The sequence below is a fragment of the Fusarium oxysporum genome, chromosome VI (assembly GCF_013085055.1).
Source record: "Fusarium oxysporum Fo47 chromosome VI, complete sequence".
Lineage (NCBI taxonomy): Eukaryota > Fungi > Ascomycota > Sordariomycetes > Hypocreales > Nectriaceae > Fusarium > Fusarium oxysporum.
Genome location: NC_072845.1, coordinates 2,479,695 through 2,494,358, shown reverse-complemented (window position 1 = coordinate 2,494,358; position 14,664 = coordinate 2,479,695). Strand labels below are relative to the sequence as shown.

Below are 14,664 nucleotides of genomic sequence, written 5' to 3'. Positions count from 1 at the left end.
AACCCGAGTGCCGGTGAGAGCCTTGACAAACCCTAGGTGCTGCAGCTGCAATACTCTACCTATGAGAGAAGAGGTAATACTGTAAAGGTATTTGTCAAGACAGAAAATACCACGTCCCACTCACTGAAGAATCTGGTATCTAAACTACCTACCTAGGTAGAGGCCCGAGGATAATTAACGAGCCGGAAAAGGAGCCCCAAGCTCTAGAGAGACACCGGCCAAAGAGCCAATTAACATTCAGTTAATTGTCAAAAAGAAGTCCTCTGTTGGATCCAAAAGCGGTAATAGCCACCCCGGCGATCGTACCTTCCCCACTACCGGCCCTCTCTACTCGCACCACGAAGGAAAGAGTCAACAGCGGCAGAAAGTTGCTTAGTTGCCGCCGGCGCCAGGACATTTCTTCCCTCCTCGAGCTCCTCCAAAAGGAATCCCTTTCCCTCTCCCTTACCTCAAGTCTCACCCATCCATCGCCAATCCTGCTTCCGGTGGCTGAACATTCAATTCGCCTTCAGCTCTATACCGTCATCATGTCCGCCCCACGACCAGTTTCGCGATGCGTCCAGCGAAGTTCGAGGGTGCTTTCTCGCTCCCAATTTCGTCCCGCCAGATCTAACCTCTCTATCGCCACAATCTCAGCCAGATCCTCTATTACAAGAAGGACATCTACGACAGTATGGTCTGGCGCAAAAGTTCCAATGGCTTCTCGTGCCTTTAGCACTACCTCTCGACTTCGAGATGATGACCAAGATTTCGACCCCGCGAGCGTTGAGCGAGAGTCCGACGAGGTTGATGTCTGTATTGTAGGAGCTGGTCCTGCTGGACTCAGCGCCGCTATTCGTCTCAAGCAGCTTGCTAATGAAGCTGGAAACGAGGATTTTCGGGTACTTGTCCTGGAAAAGGCTGGCGACCTCGGCGCTCACATCCTCTCTGGAGCTGTGATCCAGCCCACCTCCATCAACGAACTTATCCCTGACTGGCTCGACGAGAACAATCCTAATCGTTTCGAACATGCCACTCCTGCTGGCACCGACCGTATGCGATTCCTCACCAAGAACTCTGCTATACCCATTCCAGCGCCTCCTCAGATGACCAACCATGGAAACTACATTGTTAGCTTGAACCAATTCGTAAAATGGCTTGGAGAGCGGGCTGAGGAGATTGGTGTTGAGGTTTACCCCGGATTCGCTGCCTCTGAGGTCGTTTATGCTTCAGATGGTTCAGTTAAGGGTGTCGCCACCAACGACCTAGGGGTTGGCCGTGATGGCAAGCCCAAGGAAACGTTTGAGCGAGGCATGGAATTCCATGCGAGAGTGACCATGTTTGGCGAGGGATGCCACGGAAGCCTGAGCAAACAGGTTATCAACAAATTTGATCTGCGTAGGGACAGCCAGCATCAGACTTACGGTCTTGGTGTCAAAGAGGTTTGGGAGATTGATCCTGCCAAGTTTGAAAAGGGTTTAGTTGTGCATTCAATGGGTTACCCGCTACCCAAAGATGTGTACGGCGGCTCTTTCATGTACCACTTTGGCGAGAATCTTGTTCAGATTGGTCTCGTCGTCTCGCTTGATTACTCGAACCCTTGGATGTCCCCTTACCAGGAGTTCCAGAAGCTGAAGCGGCATCCCTTATTCCGTGATGTCCTCGAGGGCGGCAAGTGCATCTCGTATGGTGCTCGAGCTCTTATTGAGGGTGGCTTCCAGTCTATTCCCAAGGTCGCTTTCCCAGGTGGTGCGCTCATTGGTGACTCGGCTGGCTTTGTCAACGTTCCGAAGGTAAAAGGCACTCACAATGCCATGAAGTCAGGCATGCTTGCCGCCGAGGCGGCATGGACTGCTATTAGTGAAAAGACCGATGAAGGCACAGTATTCTTGTACGACTATGAGAACAAGTTGAGAGATTCTCCCATCTGGAAGGAACTCAAGGAGGTGCGCAACATGCGACCATCTTTCCACACTCCTCTCGGTCTTTATGGCGGTATCATGTACTCTGGTCTCGAGGCTTATGTCTTCAAGGGTCGCGTTCCTTGGACACTTAAGCATAAGACTCCCGACCACGCTGCTACCCTTCCTGCCGATAAGGTCCCCAAGATCGAGTACGAGAAGCCTGACGGCAAGCTCACCTTTGATATCTTGACGAGTGTCTCCCGAACAGGAACCAATCATGAGGAGGACCAACCGATTCATTTACAAGTCAAGGACTGGGACGCTCATACTGAGTCAACATACCCTCCTTTCAAGGGTCTGGAGAACCGATTTTGCCCAGCTGGCGTTTACGAGTATGTTGAGGACGAGTCAAAGCCTCACGGCGTGCGTTTCCAGATTAACGCGCAGAAGTAAGTTCCAAAGTTTTTGCTACGACTTTTTTTCAGTTGAGAACACAGACTCTAACAACAGAACAGCTGCATCCATTGCAAGACGTGTGATATCAAGGCTCCTCACCAGGACATCAACTGGCAGGTGCCCCAAGGAGGTGAAGGTCCTAAATACTACATGACCTAAGAAAACCAAACACTTGTTCTTTTCGGAGCAACACTTTTTCGTTATGTATTCTGTATGATACCTTGTTTATATACCTGGATGCATCATTGGCGCGTTGGGGACAGTCAATTGGTATAAGGCCGAGAGTAAGAGATGGGAAGGTTTGACATTTGGAGCATATTGGAGTCATGGTACAAATGCAAAATGATGACTTTTTGTACGGAATGAAGATCTAGACTATAACATCGGCGGGCGACTGATAGTATGCTGGATAGCACAGAGGTGCTTATTCTCCAGCTCGAAGCAATCGAGATGCTGTCGTTGCACAGGAAGGTCACTTGTGCCGCATGGACTTGAGCTTATCAGCATGTGAACAAAAAGGAATGGCGAAAGTCTAGAGCGTCCAATGTGGAGAGCCTGGTCCTTGCGGATTCCGCGGCTATGTCTCTTGACTTGTGCGGATATTCCTTTGAATACCAACATGATAATTTCAATGGCTGGACGATCAAATTAGATATACTTGAGGCAATAGGTCAAGAACTAAGTATGTTCCAAGCCATTCGAGTGTGATGACAAAGGAATCAAGGCTTATCTTTTCTGTTATCTAGGTAACGACTGAATAGAGATAGCTTTGCGATCGCCCCCACAAAAGAAGAGCAATCTTGTTCAAGCAAACCTTGCAGTGCGGAGTCGGTTCATGCCCCAGCCAAATTTGCCTATGGACCAAGAAGCTAGCGAGACATGGCGGATCCTGGTAGAACCGCGAAGAAGTTCAAATGAGGCTGGTTGGTTCCTCTGAGGATGAACGGTCTGTGGAGTTCCTGTCCAAACCCAGGCTAGGGCTGTGATAAGTCGTGGGACCAGAAAATTGTTAGTGCGGTACTTGTGTCAGCAAGCCCCCGGTAATTTGACGCGTTCTCGTAAGAGGTAATTACACTTGGCGATCCTTGAAAATCAAAATTTTCGTGTCACCACTCGGCGTCAAATTGACGGTGGCATCCTGGAACGTGTCCTCAATGCAGACTGGGGTTTCCAAGAGTCACGGCATGCAGGCTTCGAAAGTCTAGCCCAGGCGTTGGGAGCCATGCATCACTCTACGCTCAGTCTCGCATGACAAGAAAGCGGCGCAAAAGCTGGTAGACGCAGCGTGATAAATAAAGAATGCATCAGCATCCAAAAGTGAACAGCCATGACGACTGCAACATTTATGGCGGCTGCCAGCAAGTCGTTGTACTGAGTACATTGTGCAAGAAGCCAGTCAGTGGGCGCACAGATCCAGCCTCCCTCGCACTGCGAGGGGGGACAGTTTGCTGGCTAACTGCTTCCTGGTTGGCCACAGCTGAATGACTCACAGAGTCACCGGGCGGTTGGGGGCTCAAAATGAGAGGGCACGAAAAAAAGGAAAACCCCATAACCTGCCTTTTACTTGCTTGTCGCTCGCTGACTGGACACGGAAAGGCAAAATTCAGTAAAAGTTGCTGCTGTGCGGAGTGTCCGTAAATCAGGCTTTGTGCAGTCAGTTAGTCGCGTGATATGTTGACTGAGCCATATTCTTGTTGCAGGTCATGGCGTGACTTTGCTGATGAGACGCTTGCGAGACGACTATCACAATGAAATGAGCGCGATTCAAATGACCCTGCTCAAGAAGCTGAGGTGACGACGCGTAGTGAAGGAGGGCGCGTGGGTTGAACAAAACAGTCAGTGAAGGGGGGAGAGCGTGTTTCAGGGTCCCATCGTTAGGCAAGAGTCGGTGGTTGGGTTGGGTTGGAAGAAAAAAGTCCCACGGGGGGCGAGCAAAGGGTTTGACAGGGCGGAGCATGGCTAGAACCAGAGTTAGTGGTGCCCGCTCCGATAAGGAGCGACGGGGATACGCGACTGCGATTGGGGCAACAGAGGCGATCTTGGTGCGCCAACGAGCGAGAGCAATCAGAGTCAGACGCTGATGAGAGGTAGGAGGAGCCAGTCTGAATGAGCAGAAAGCCTAAAAAGTAACCAACCACGCCAGCACGCCTAGTCAGACTAGCCCCCCGGCCCATAATTCCAGTCCGTATCCGAGGTCCACAGGCCTGCGAGTCTCCATGGATAGGCGCTGTGACGCTGTTGTCGCCGCCGGATTGCGTGCTGATGCCGTCGCAGTATCCGGCTTGAGTCAAGCCAGTCCAGGTCAAGGCAGGCTCTGCTCGTCGATGGGTCTCGGTGCCCGCCTTTGCTGCCTTTCGTGATCGTTCCCGTCGGTGTTTGGCATCGTTTTCGTCCATCTCGACTCAGTCGGTACCGGTTCACGTCGTCCTTCGCTCTCACTTCATTCTATACCGTGTGTTGCCTAATCATCTTCGGGGTTATCGCCATCGTTCGTTATCAAAATCGATCCAACATTTCGTAGCTGCGTTTTGACTTGCAGATTGCAGTTGTGGGTTGTTGGAGAGGAGGAGGTGAAAGGTGAGAAGTGAGGTGATGGAGGGACAGAAAATAAAGCGCAGGGAAAGAGATGACGACAGCAAAAAACTAGCAAGCCAGGAAAGGAGGAAAACTGTTCACGCCAAGCTGTGGAAGAAATAATCCCGATACTTGTGAACGGGTGAGAGAAAAAAGACACACGATTACAGTGCATGTTGTGACTGAAAGTTGGTTAGTGCTGCTTCGATGAAATTGTCACTTAGGTTCATCTCACCTGAAGCTGAGAAGGTGTCTCGCTTAAATCGTTGCTTATTTGATCCGTGTACACGCCCACAGCCGTGTTGGCTTCCTTGCTTGTGATCTCTTGTGACCGAAATAAGAGCAGAGCAAGCAGCTGGGCCAGCGAGGGTGAGAGTGAGCCGCTATTACCTACACGGACTGCCTGTATCGGGCAGCAGGGCACCCTGTTAGTGGCGATCCTTAAATCCCGGGGCTCGCAGCTCCAGTGCATCAGAGCCTGCAGCGCCTGAGTCCAGAGCAGTGGAGAGAGTTCGGGCGCAGGTTGTGTTGCAAAGTAAAAAAAGATGTACCGATACATGTGTACATGGACTTTGAGTTTGCTATAGCGACACTTCAGGGGCTCAATGCTGAGACTGGGGTGAGTGGGTGGGAAAAAAGGAGATAAAATCAGCGTCGCAAGAGTGTTTGATTGGATCAACTCAGCTTAGTGCATGGACTAGCGCAAGCCAAGCCTGCCAGCGTCGACGCCACAGGTCGTGTTGTTGCCTGGGGTGTCCTGCCTGAGCAGCCTTTGCTCAAAATTATAAAGAGCCAGCCCTCCCCTCGCCCGCCTGTTTCGAAAGACCTGCGCGGAAGTCCCGACTGACGGCCCTACGTACCAACCACTTACGTCCGGCCTCTCTTTTTATTTTTGATCCCCCCCACGACGTCACACCCCACATCTACACTTTCACATCCCAATCTGTGTGGACAATTTCCATCTTGTCCCATCTCTCAGTCTGAGCCTTGAAACACCTCGGGCTTTTATCTCTCTCCTCTTCACTTTGTCAATACATCACGACCCTGCTGTCGCAGACGTGATCACACTCTCTAGGTCACAGCCCTTGCGACCAGGTTACAAGAACTGAAAAACGTTCCTTGCCCTCTTCGCTCCTTGCGCGCAACCGACATCGTTGAACCCGACCAAGACCGGAACGAAGCGATACCCGCCGACACCGTCATCGTCACCATCGAGTCGTTGCGCTATTGTAGACAACAATAGAAAAGAAAAAAAAGAAAAGAAGAAGCTGTCGTGAAGTGAAAGAAGTTTTGGTCTTCTAAACCTATAATAACTTGATCGATATATCGAATATCGATTCGGGGGAAAAGGCCACTGTCCTTCTACCATCTTCCATATCGTTCCGCATCGAATCTTTGCATTCGTCGCTTTTTTAAAGAACAAAACTTTGCTGGGCCAGTTTCTTTGTAGGGGACACATTCACTTGTTTCTCTCCCGCGATTGGTAGGTGGTCCCTCTGATTCATTGCACAGCCCCGCTACCCCCGCCTATAAAAGGCCTGTTTCTCTTCCCTTTTTCCAACTTCACTCTCGCAACAACACAACGGCGCTGCACTTCTGTTACCCCGTTGCATCATCACCATCGCATCTACCTTCCAGGGTAGGATGCACGCTCTTTTCGTTGATGCGCGGTGCTAACTTGAGTCCTGCTCTAGATCTGTTCAGCGATTTTTCATAACCGTTGACACATCTCGATACCGACTCCAATCATGGAAGGCATCCAGACACACCCATCGAACGCGGCGCAAGCCAAGGCGTTCACGGCGCCAGGATCGCTATCGTTCCCCGGAGCTACCAACGAGCTGACACCTCCGCCCGCCGGCACCGGTGATGCTGCTCAGCGACCTGCCCTCAATGGCCAGCAGGCGGCAAATGGCAATGGGGTGGCACCCGCAACGCCTGTCGCGACGCCTGCTGCTACTCAAGGACCTAGTGGAATTACTCCCACTCTACAGTATGTATCCTCCTGAGTGACCTTTTTATGCTCAGCGAGGCTTATCTGGCAAACTTTAAAGGAACATCGTGGCTACAGTGAACTTGGACTGCCGCTTGGACCTCAAGACTATTGCTCTGCACGCTCGTAACGCAGAGTACAACCCTAAGGTACTACAGACCTAACGTGCATACTGAGAAAGAAACACGTTGCTAACAGAAAAAAGCGTTTCGCCGCTGTCATCATGCGAATCCGCGAGCCCAAGACCACCGCTCTGATCTTCGCTTCCGGCAAGATGGTCGTCACTGGTGCTAAGTCTGAAGACGATTCGAAGCTCGCTTCAAGAAAGTACGCTCGTATTATTCAGAAGCTTGGATTCAATGCCAAGTTCACCGACTTCAAGATTCAGAACATTGTCGGCTCTTGCGATATCAAGTTCCCTATCCGACTTGAGGGTTTGGCATCTCGCCATCACAATTTCAGTTCTTATGAACCCGAGTTGTTCCCCGGTCTCATCTACCGCATGATCAAACCCAAGATCGTGCTTCTCATCTTCGTCAGTGGCAAGATCGTCTTGACTGGTGCCAAGGTCCGCGAGGAAATCTACCAGGCCTTCGAGATGATCTACCCTGTGCTGCAAGGTTTGTCTTTATTCACTGTTTCTTTGGTCACATCGATACTAACAACCATTATCAGATTTCCGCAAAGTCTAAGGTGCCACTTGACTCTTTGTCATCTTACATCCGACACTACAATGTCACCTTATCGACGTGTATGATTAGACAACCCGTCATGATACCACGATTGCTTTCATGTTCTCTGGCTTTCACCTGGTCTTGATGCCCAGGCTGGAGGCCAGGAATTTGCGTTTGTACCATTTTGAATTTCTGCATTGCAATGGCGTTGGCCGGGGCGGTTAGGAAGGGGATTATTTACGAGGGATTTCGGTTCTGGGGAAAAGCAAAGACTACTCATCCCGCGACACATCATAGATTGCTCGCGCCAGTACTGTGGCGCACGCGCTCAGTTGATTTGAGCGCTTCTAATATTCCTGAGGGACGCGTTGAGTTGAGAGAGGGTGCTGAGGAAACAAAGTCGAACAGTTGCCCAAGTGAGCCTTTTGAGGGTTCAGTGAAAAAACATGAACTCGGTAACGAGTTCGTGAAAACATGGAGAGCATACCCCAGCATCTGCTGGTGGCCAAGACAATCACATGGTTGCCATGAACTTGAACCAACATCTGCGAGATGCATTCTCCAGAGTGTGCAATTTTTTCTCAGTAGTGAGATATAAATAAAGTTTTAAGTTCTCTCCGAAGTTTGAAGTCTTTTTTGACATTTTGTGTGTGAAGCTCGCGTGCGTCGATGATGCATGATTATCCACTCACGTGCCCAGCCAATAATGGCATTCTCAGTCAATCAGCAAACTAGCCCCGATTCTCGGCAGCGCCAAAGACTTATCAGCCGATTTCTGGCCCCGTTCTAGTGTCGTTTGCGACGCTCTCCTACTCGGACAACGCCGTGATCGGTGTGGGAACGGGGAAAAGTCTTCGCATTTCATCGGCCCATGTCAACTTTCTTTTGTTGACAGTGGCAGATAAGTGATCGTGCCTCGTAGGAAGCCTCTCTTGTCTTCTCCTCGACCGTCTATCATCTCTGTGTGTCACAATGGCTGGCGCTCCCTCTTCTATCCTTATCGTTGGCTCTGGAGTCTTTGGGCTCGGCACCGCCTGGGCTTTGGCCAAACGACCACACTACTCCAACACCTCGATTACTGTCGTCGACGACTGCGCAGGACAGTTTCCTCCAGAAGATGCTGCCAGTGTAGACTCGTCTCGAATTGTACGAGCCGACTACTCGGACCCTTACTATGCCGCGCTTGCCGCCGAGGCGCAGAAGGAATGGCGAAAGCAGGGTGACCATGAGGTCGGTGGACAGGGACGATATTCCGAGTCGGGCTTTGTCCTCTGCGCTAGCGAAACCCCCAGAGACTTCAAGCTCAAGAAGTCTGGCATGGACTATACCAAGGAGAGCGCCAAGAATGTCGAGTCGATCGCTAAGCAGACTGGTCTGCCTGTGGATAAGATCCAAAAGCTGGAGAGTACCAAGGCTCTCCAAGAGTTCCTCGGCACAGACGGTTATCCCGGAGACTGGGGCTACCTCAATGGCAACTCTGGCTGGGCTGATGCTGGAGAGGGTATGAAGTGGCTCTATAAGCAGGCTCAGGCCACAGGACGTATCCAGTTCGTCAACGGCAAAGTGACAGAGCTCGTGACAGAGGGCGACCGAGTCATTGGTGCGCAATTGAGCGACTCAGAGGTTCTCAAGGCCGATGTGGTCATGGTAGCTGCTGGTGCTTGGTCCGGCTCGCTCGTTGACCTTCGAGGAAGAACAGAGGCTACTGGCCATGCAGTCGCGTATATGGACATCACACCAGAAGAGCAGAAGCGACTCGACAACTTCCCTGTAGTGTTGAACCTCAGCACCGGCCTCTTCCTCATCCCCCCTCGAAATAACGTCCTCAAGGCCGCCCGCCACACATTCGGATACATTAACCCGGTCAAGATTAACAACGCTCTTCCTCCTTCACCCAACGATAAGCGGGAACCCTTCCTCGCATCCCAACCCTACACCTCTCGCAACGATTCCTCGAACCCTTTAACCGCCGAGGCCGACAAAGATCTACGCCGCGCGCTCACGGACCTGTGTCCTATACGTGGCCTAGAAACCCGACCATGGAAGGAGGCTCGAATCTGCTGGTATTCCGATACACGAGACGGCGAGTGGCTGGTTGACTACCACCCGGGCTGGAAGGGACTTTTTGTTGCAACAGGCGACAGCGGACATGGATTCAAGTTCCTACCCAACTTGGGCGAGAAGATCGTGGATGTTATGCAAGGCAATGGTGGTAAGCTTGGCGAGAAGTGGCGATGGAGAGAGATCCAAAACGATGGAGTCGGAAGAGAGACGAACGGAGTGTACACAGGTTTAATAACTGAGGACGGATCGCGCGGTGGACGACCCTTGGTGCTGTGTGATGAGCTCGAGAAGGGTCGGGCGTTTATTGGAGAGACGAAGGCCAAGCTATGATAGAACATCAGGGTCTTGGGGCGTAAGCTGCATATGGATTGGATTTAGATGAAGCGTTCGTTTGTAGCAGTTTAAGAAATCATGTTTTGTTTGTAAAGATCGGATGTTTGAGAATGTGAAGAAGCGACATGCATGGCCTGACTTGAAAGGGGGATAAGCTTACAAACATAACACCACTTACACGTTGAGTTGGTATGGACAGCGGGCTAATAAATATCCGACAGGCTATGTTTCAGTCAACGCCGGCTTTGACATGACTTCACATGTCAGGGATGGGATTTTATATGGAACAGGGAGAGACAGATTTGAGTTTTATTCTGTAAGAGGGTATAATGAAGGGTTGAGCTAAGGAATGCTCTCTGGTTCTTTGGTTCCACGACTCTATTCCCGGTTGTGCCGAACCAACAAACCTACATACGAGAGTAGCTTTTTAGTCACCCCTATGGCGATATAGAACTGCTTTTAATGGAGACGAGCTGCCTCTCATCTCATGTTCCGTATGAGTTTTGTATATGAAGTTTGTATCATCTCACATCATTCATAGTCATTGTGCAGTGCTGTTATAGCAGTATTTATGTCGTTTCCTTTTTATGACCTTCTGTTCTTGACTGTCTCCTGTGCCACCTTTGCAGTCGCATTGACGATCAACTCGTGCTCATGAGAGTGTACCTTCTCCTTATACTGTGCTAGGTCCTCTCCCTTCCACTCAATTTCCTTGACCAGGATAGGAGTACCCCTGTCTACTTCAGCGATCACGTAGTGGGCCATGATGCCTGAGCGTGTTAGTCGACCAGCCTTGAACTCATCATAAGCTCGCTCGATCGCATTGGCTCCGTCAAACTCTCCTGGTAGAGCACTGTGTGGTTTTGTTAATGATCCGGTAATTTGCAAAGACGTAATTCATTATACTCACGGGTGCAAGTTAATGACGTTCAGACCAGCTTTCTGGATAGGGTCCAGGAAAGCAGTTGAGAAGACGTGCATCCAACCAGCGAGAACAATAAGCTCAGGCTTCTCGTCGGCTGAGAGAATCTTTTCGGCCAACGCAGCGTCATATTTCCGACGACCTTCAGTCACTTTCTGCTCGTCGGTTTCTCCCTTTTCCAAGAATCCGTGAGAGATCAAGTTAAAGTATTGCCAAGGAATGCCTTGGTCGCGAGTTAGTATATACACATGAAAGTCGTATGGACTAGCACGACGTATAAGATTTTGTGAGAGGGCTCGTACCAGCTTTCTCGGCTCGGACAGTTGCGTGTGCGTTCCGTCGGTTCACAATGAGAGAAATGATACGACTATTTGGGAGTGAACCGGTAGATATCGCATCAATGAGAGCCTGGAAGTTAGAGCCAAAACCAGAGGCCATTACTAGAATTCTGCATGGTGATTGGTCCGGGTTCGACATCTTGAAGTGTAGATATTGAAGTGAACTGAAGATTGTAGTATGCTTCAGTCACCACTCCGAATAATATTCTCCAGCTTCAGTTCAAATCTTTCCCCCTCTAAAGGGTATCACGTGATGCCGATAGCGGCATAACACACATTGTCGAGAAAATGGCCCAAGACACGCTTAAACAAGATATGAGAAGCTGATTAGCCTATTTTGAGCATTTGCAGTGATCATACTTCATCGTCCCACTTGGTTTGTTTTAGGGTGTAGAGTTGCGTCCTAACAGCTTACATCAAGAGCCTTCTGTCGCTTTTGTCAAGAATATTACCTCCGTTATGTGTTAATATTTCTCCGATTTTAGAAGCCACTTTCACGGGAGACTCGCTACAACGCAAAAACATTTCATCAAGCTGCATCTCCCCTTCTTGGTCATATCAAGCAAATGTCTTCAGCCCGAAACCACAGTCGATAGGTGCCGAAACTGCAACTCACTTATGGAACCATAGGGTAGTTGACCTCGAAATACCGAATTGCGTTATACCCCATTAAAACTAGCACATCGTAAGCGATAAGGCTTACAGTGACGAGTCCCACTGAACTGGAGCTTCGGGGACGCGCTGTGACTAGGTATTGCGACAGCTAACCATAACTCCAATCAACGTTGTGTTCAGTCTTTCTTTCAACGGTCTGCATCTCGATGGAGACTGGGTATACTTCGCGTGCGACAACAGAGATGCACTGAATCAACAAACTACAAATCGAAACCGAAAATGTCCTCCGGAAAGGGCGTATCCGAATTCCCAAGCTTGGAAGCCAAGCTGCAAAAACCGACCAAGCAGTCCGCTTTCGAGAAACAAAAGGCAGAAGCTGAAGCCAAGCGACTACGAGAAGAGGCAGAAACCGCCGCGGTATATAATGAATTCGTCAAAAGTTTCGACCGCGATGATGACTACGATGGACACAACGCACCCAGCTCTTCAGCACCTCCACGCCCGCGACATGGATTTGGAGGCCCGCCACCACCCTCGGGACCAGGAAGACGACATTTTGGGACATCGGGACTGAAGAGCGGACCAGGAAGCTTGGGACCTCCGCCATCCTCGTTCGCGAAAAAGCGATCTTTCCAGGACTTTGCGCGGCCATCGCGGGATAAGGGAGTCCTGGGCTATGATGAGGGAGCCAGTGGAGGAGGGCCGATCCCAGCAGCGAGAGCTTTCAATACAAGCGATGATGAAGATATGGACGGTGTGACGGATAGGGCAGAAGAGAAGGCTATAGCGAAACCTACACTGCGACTGTCGAACATTCCTCCAGGAACTTCCCCAGCCACGATCAAGGCCCTGATCCCAGACAATCTGACAGTCGAGAATGTCAAAATCACACCTTCGAGCAGCTCTGGGAACTCGGAAAGAAAGCATGCCGTTTCGATTGTCACGTTGTCCCAGGAAACACCTGCGAACGAGATCGATGCGGCCGTCAATGCGCTACAGAACCGATATCTAGGTTATGGATATTACTTATCTCTCCATCGCCATCTTTCATCAGCCGTTGCGAGTTCGGCTGCATTGCCAGATATAGGCTCTTCAGCGACATCACATCCCTTTGGTGCGAAGCCTGTTGAGCAACCATCAGGACCACAAAACCCGCACACGCAGCATGGATTCAATAGCAGATTTGCGCCCCCAACCTCTTATGGACCTCCTGGCGCAGGCATTAATCGGTCGGCCCTGTTACATGTGCCGGTCAAACCGCCCACTGATGTAAAAATTATCCAACTAATTAGCAAGGTTATCGAGGGAGTTCTTGCCCATGGCCCAGAATTTGAGGCGCTGCTAATGTCACGACCTGAGGTGCAAAGGGAAGAAAAATGGGCATGGATATGGGATGCAAGAAGTCAAGGCGGTATATGGTACCGATGGAGACTTTGGGAGGTCATTACAGGTTCACAGCAATCACGACAACAGGGGAAATACGTCCCCCTTTTTGATGGTTCGCATGCATGGAAGGCCCCAGAGAAGAACCTCAAGTTTGAGTACACGACCAAGCTGGATGAATTCGTGTCAGACTCAGAGTACAACTCATCGGACGACGAGGATTTTGAGGATGACAATAAGAGGGAAAACCCAGATGCGGAGTCCGAAAAGGCGTTCCTCAACCCGCTGGAGAAAGCCAAGCTAACACATCTCCTTGCACGATTACCGACGTCGATGTCGAGGTTAAGAAAGGGCGATGTCGCGAGAGTGACGAGTTTCGCAATTACCCATGCTAGTCGAGGAGTTGACGAGGTCGTGGCGATGATCACCTTCAATGTTCAGAAGCCATTTGCTCTTACTAGCGCAAACCCTGACAAGAAGTTCGAGAGTAAAGAATTACAAACAAGCGCCCCCGAAGAGGCGCCAAGCAACGAGGGCCCCGATATCAGTGGTGCTAGTCTGGTGGGATTGTATGTCGTCAGTGATATACTGTCGTCTTCATCGACAAGCGGCGTGCGGCACGCCTGGCGTTTTCGGCAGCTATTTGAGACATCACTGAAAGACCGGAAGACGTTCGAGACACTGGGCCTCATGGCGGAGCGACTCAAGTGGGGACGTTTACGTGCAGAGAAGTGGAAGCGTAGCATTCACCTTGTTCTGAATCTCTGGGAGGGATGGTGCGTCTTCCCTGTTGAGAGCCAGGAACTATTTGTTCGAAGTTTTGAGAACCCGCCGTCGCTGGTTGCCATTGAGAAGGAGGATAGCGAAGAGAAGAAGGGCAAATGGAAGACGGTGGAGGATGGACAATTACGTGCACTACCGGTTTCGACCGTCGACGAGGAGGAGGAGGATGACGTTCAGGGCGAGGCGATCGATGAGGATGATGTTATTGGAGAGCCGATCGAAGAGGACGATATCGAGGGAGAACCCATCGACGAGGATGACATCGAGGGAGAGCCTATCGACGAAGACGATGTGGTTGGAGAACCAATGGATGAAGATGAGGCTGTGGGGGATGAGTTGCCCCCAGCGCCTACAGATCAACCTACAGTCGGCACCGAGAACAAGACCAAAGAAGAACCGTCTCAAGCCGGACAGCCTCGAAGACGGATGCGAGCAGTGGATATGTTTGCTGATTCAGACGACTCGGACAAGGGCGCATAGAGATTGGCCAAGTTCAATGATACCAATTTGTAATGGATTAGACGTACTGTTCCGTCTGCAAGATGGCGCCATCTAACGGCGTGGGACCAAGGCGGACCAAAGAGTAGGATGTGATCTCTAGCTTGTGTGCGACCGCTGGACATTTGAAGATCAGTTGAGTTGGATC

General features: G+C 50.6%; 6 protein-coding genes across 6 annotated transcripts; 4 read left to right on the top strand and 2 right to left on the bottom strand.

The window, feature by feature from the left end:
- The first annotated feature begins 424 nt into the window (after window positions 1-424).
- On the top strand, window positions 425-2,606 carry FOBCDRAFT_42303 (uncharacterized protein). Its single transcript, XM_031186333.3, has 2 exons — window positions 425-2,332; window positions 2,399-2,606. Exons 1-2 carry the CDS (start codon window positions 528-530, stop codon window positions 2,496-2,498), a joined length of 1,905 nt encoding a protein of 634 aa, XP_031037468.1. The 5' UTR covers window positions 425-527; the 3' UTR covers window positions 2,499-2,606.
- A 1,387-nt stretch (window positions 2,607-3,993) lies between these two features.
- Window positions 3,994-5,131, bottom strand: FOBCDRAFT_294906 (uncharacterized protein; the record flags this gene model as incomplete). The annotated part of the gene is made up of 2 exons (XM_054705072.2): window positions 4,475-5,131; window positions 3,994-4,416 (listed from the first exon to the last, which is right to left on the bottom strand). The coding sequence occupies exons 1-2, from the start codon at window positions 4,733-4,735 to the stop codon at window positions 3,994-3,996; spliced, it is 684 nt and encodes a 227-aa protein (XP_054561047.1). The 5' UTR covers window positions 4,736-5,131.
- A 1,530-nt stretch (window positions 5,132-6,661) lies between these two features.
- On the top strand, window positions 6,662-7,598 carry FOBCDRAFT_203184 (transcription factor TFIID-domain-containing protein; the record flags this gene model as incomplete). The annotated part of the gene is made up of 4 exons (XM_059609053.1): window positions 6,662-6,906; window positions 6,968-7,055; window positions 7,112-7,526; window positions 7,582-7,598. The coding sequence occupies 4 exons, from the start codon at window positions 6,662-6,664 to the stop codon at window positions 7,596-7,598; spliced, it is 765 nt and encodes a 254-aa protein (XP_059465150.1).
- Window positions 7,599-8,345: 747 nt separating this feature from the next.
- FOBCDRAFT_42289 (FAD dependent oxidoreductase) lies at window positions 8,346-10,102 on the top strand. Its single transcript, XM_031186341.3, has one exon. The coding sequence runs from the start codon at window positions 8,553-8,555 to the stop codon at window positions 9,972-9,974; it is 1,422 nt and encodes a 473-aa protein (XP_031037476.1). The 5' UTR covers window positions 8,346-8,552; the 3' UTR covers window positions 9,975-10,102.
- Window positions 10,103-10,516: 414 nt separating this feature from the next.
- On the bottom strand, window positions 10,517-11,411 carry FOBCDRAFT_42264 (formyl transferase). Its single transcript, XM_031186339.3, has 3 exons — window positions 11,202-11,411; window positions 10,888-11,122; window positions 10,517-10,830 (listed from the first exon to the last, which is right to left on the bottom strand). The coding sequence occupies exons 1-3, from the start codon at window positions 11,374-11,376 to the stop codon at window positions 10,563-10,565; spliced, it is 678 nt and encodes a 225-aa protein (XP_031037474.2). The 5' UTR covers window positions 11,377-11,411; the 3' UTR covers window positions 10,517-10,562.
- Window positions 11,412-12,131: 720 nt separating this feature from the next.
- Window positions 12,132-14,498, top strand: FOBCDRAFT_275676 (uncharacterized protein; the record flags this gene model as incomplete). Its single annotated transcript, XM_031186342.2, has 1 exon — window positions 12,132-14,498. One exon carries the CDS (start codon window positions 12,132-12,134, stop codon window positions 14,496-14,498), a length of 2,367 nt encoding a protein of 788 aa, XP_031037477.2.
- Window positions 14,499-14,664: the final 166 nt, after the last annotated feature.

Bases quoted from the DNA above. Each gene is read 5' to 3' on its own strand.
- FOBCDRAFT_42303 (XM_031186333.3), top strand. From the start codon at position 528: ATGTCCGCCCCACGACCAGTTTCGCGATGCGTCCAGCGAAGTTCGAGG. The intron at 2,333-2,398 runs GTAAGTTCCAAA...ACAACAGAACAG, and splicing joins TTCCAGATTAACGCGCAGAA to CTGCATCCATTGCAAGACGT.
- FOBCDRAFT_42264 (XM_031186339.3), bottom strand. From the start codon at position 11,376: ATGTCGAACCCGGACCAATCACCATGCAGAATTCTAGTAATGGCCTCT. The intron at 11,123-11,201 runs GTACGAGCCCTC...CTCGCGACCAAG, and splicing joins TGTCCGAGCCGAGAAAGCTG to GCATTCCTTGGCAATACTTT. The intron at 10,831-10,887 runs GTGAGTATAATG...AAAACCACACAG, and splicing joins AACGTCATTAACTTGCACCC to TGCTCTACCAGGAGAGTTTG.
- FOBCDRAFT_42289 (XM_031186341.3), top strand. From the start codon at position 8,553: ATGGCTGGCGCTCCCTCTTCTATCCTTATCGTTGGCTCTGGAGTCTTT.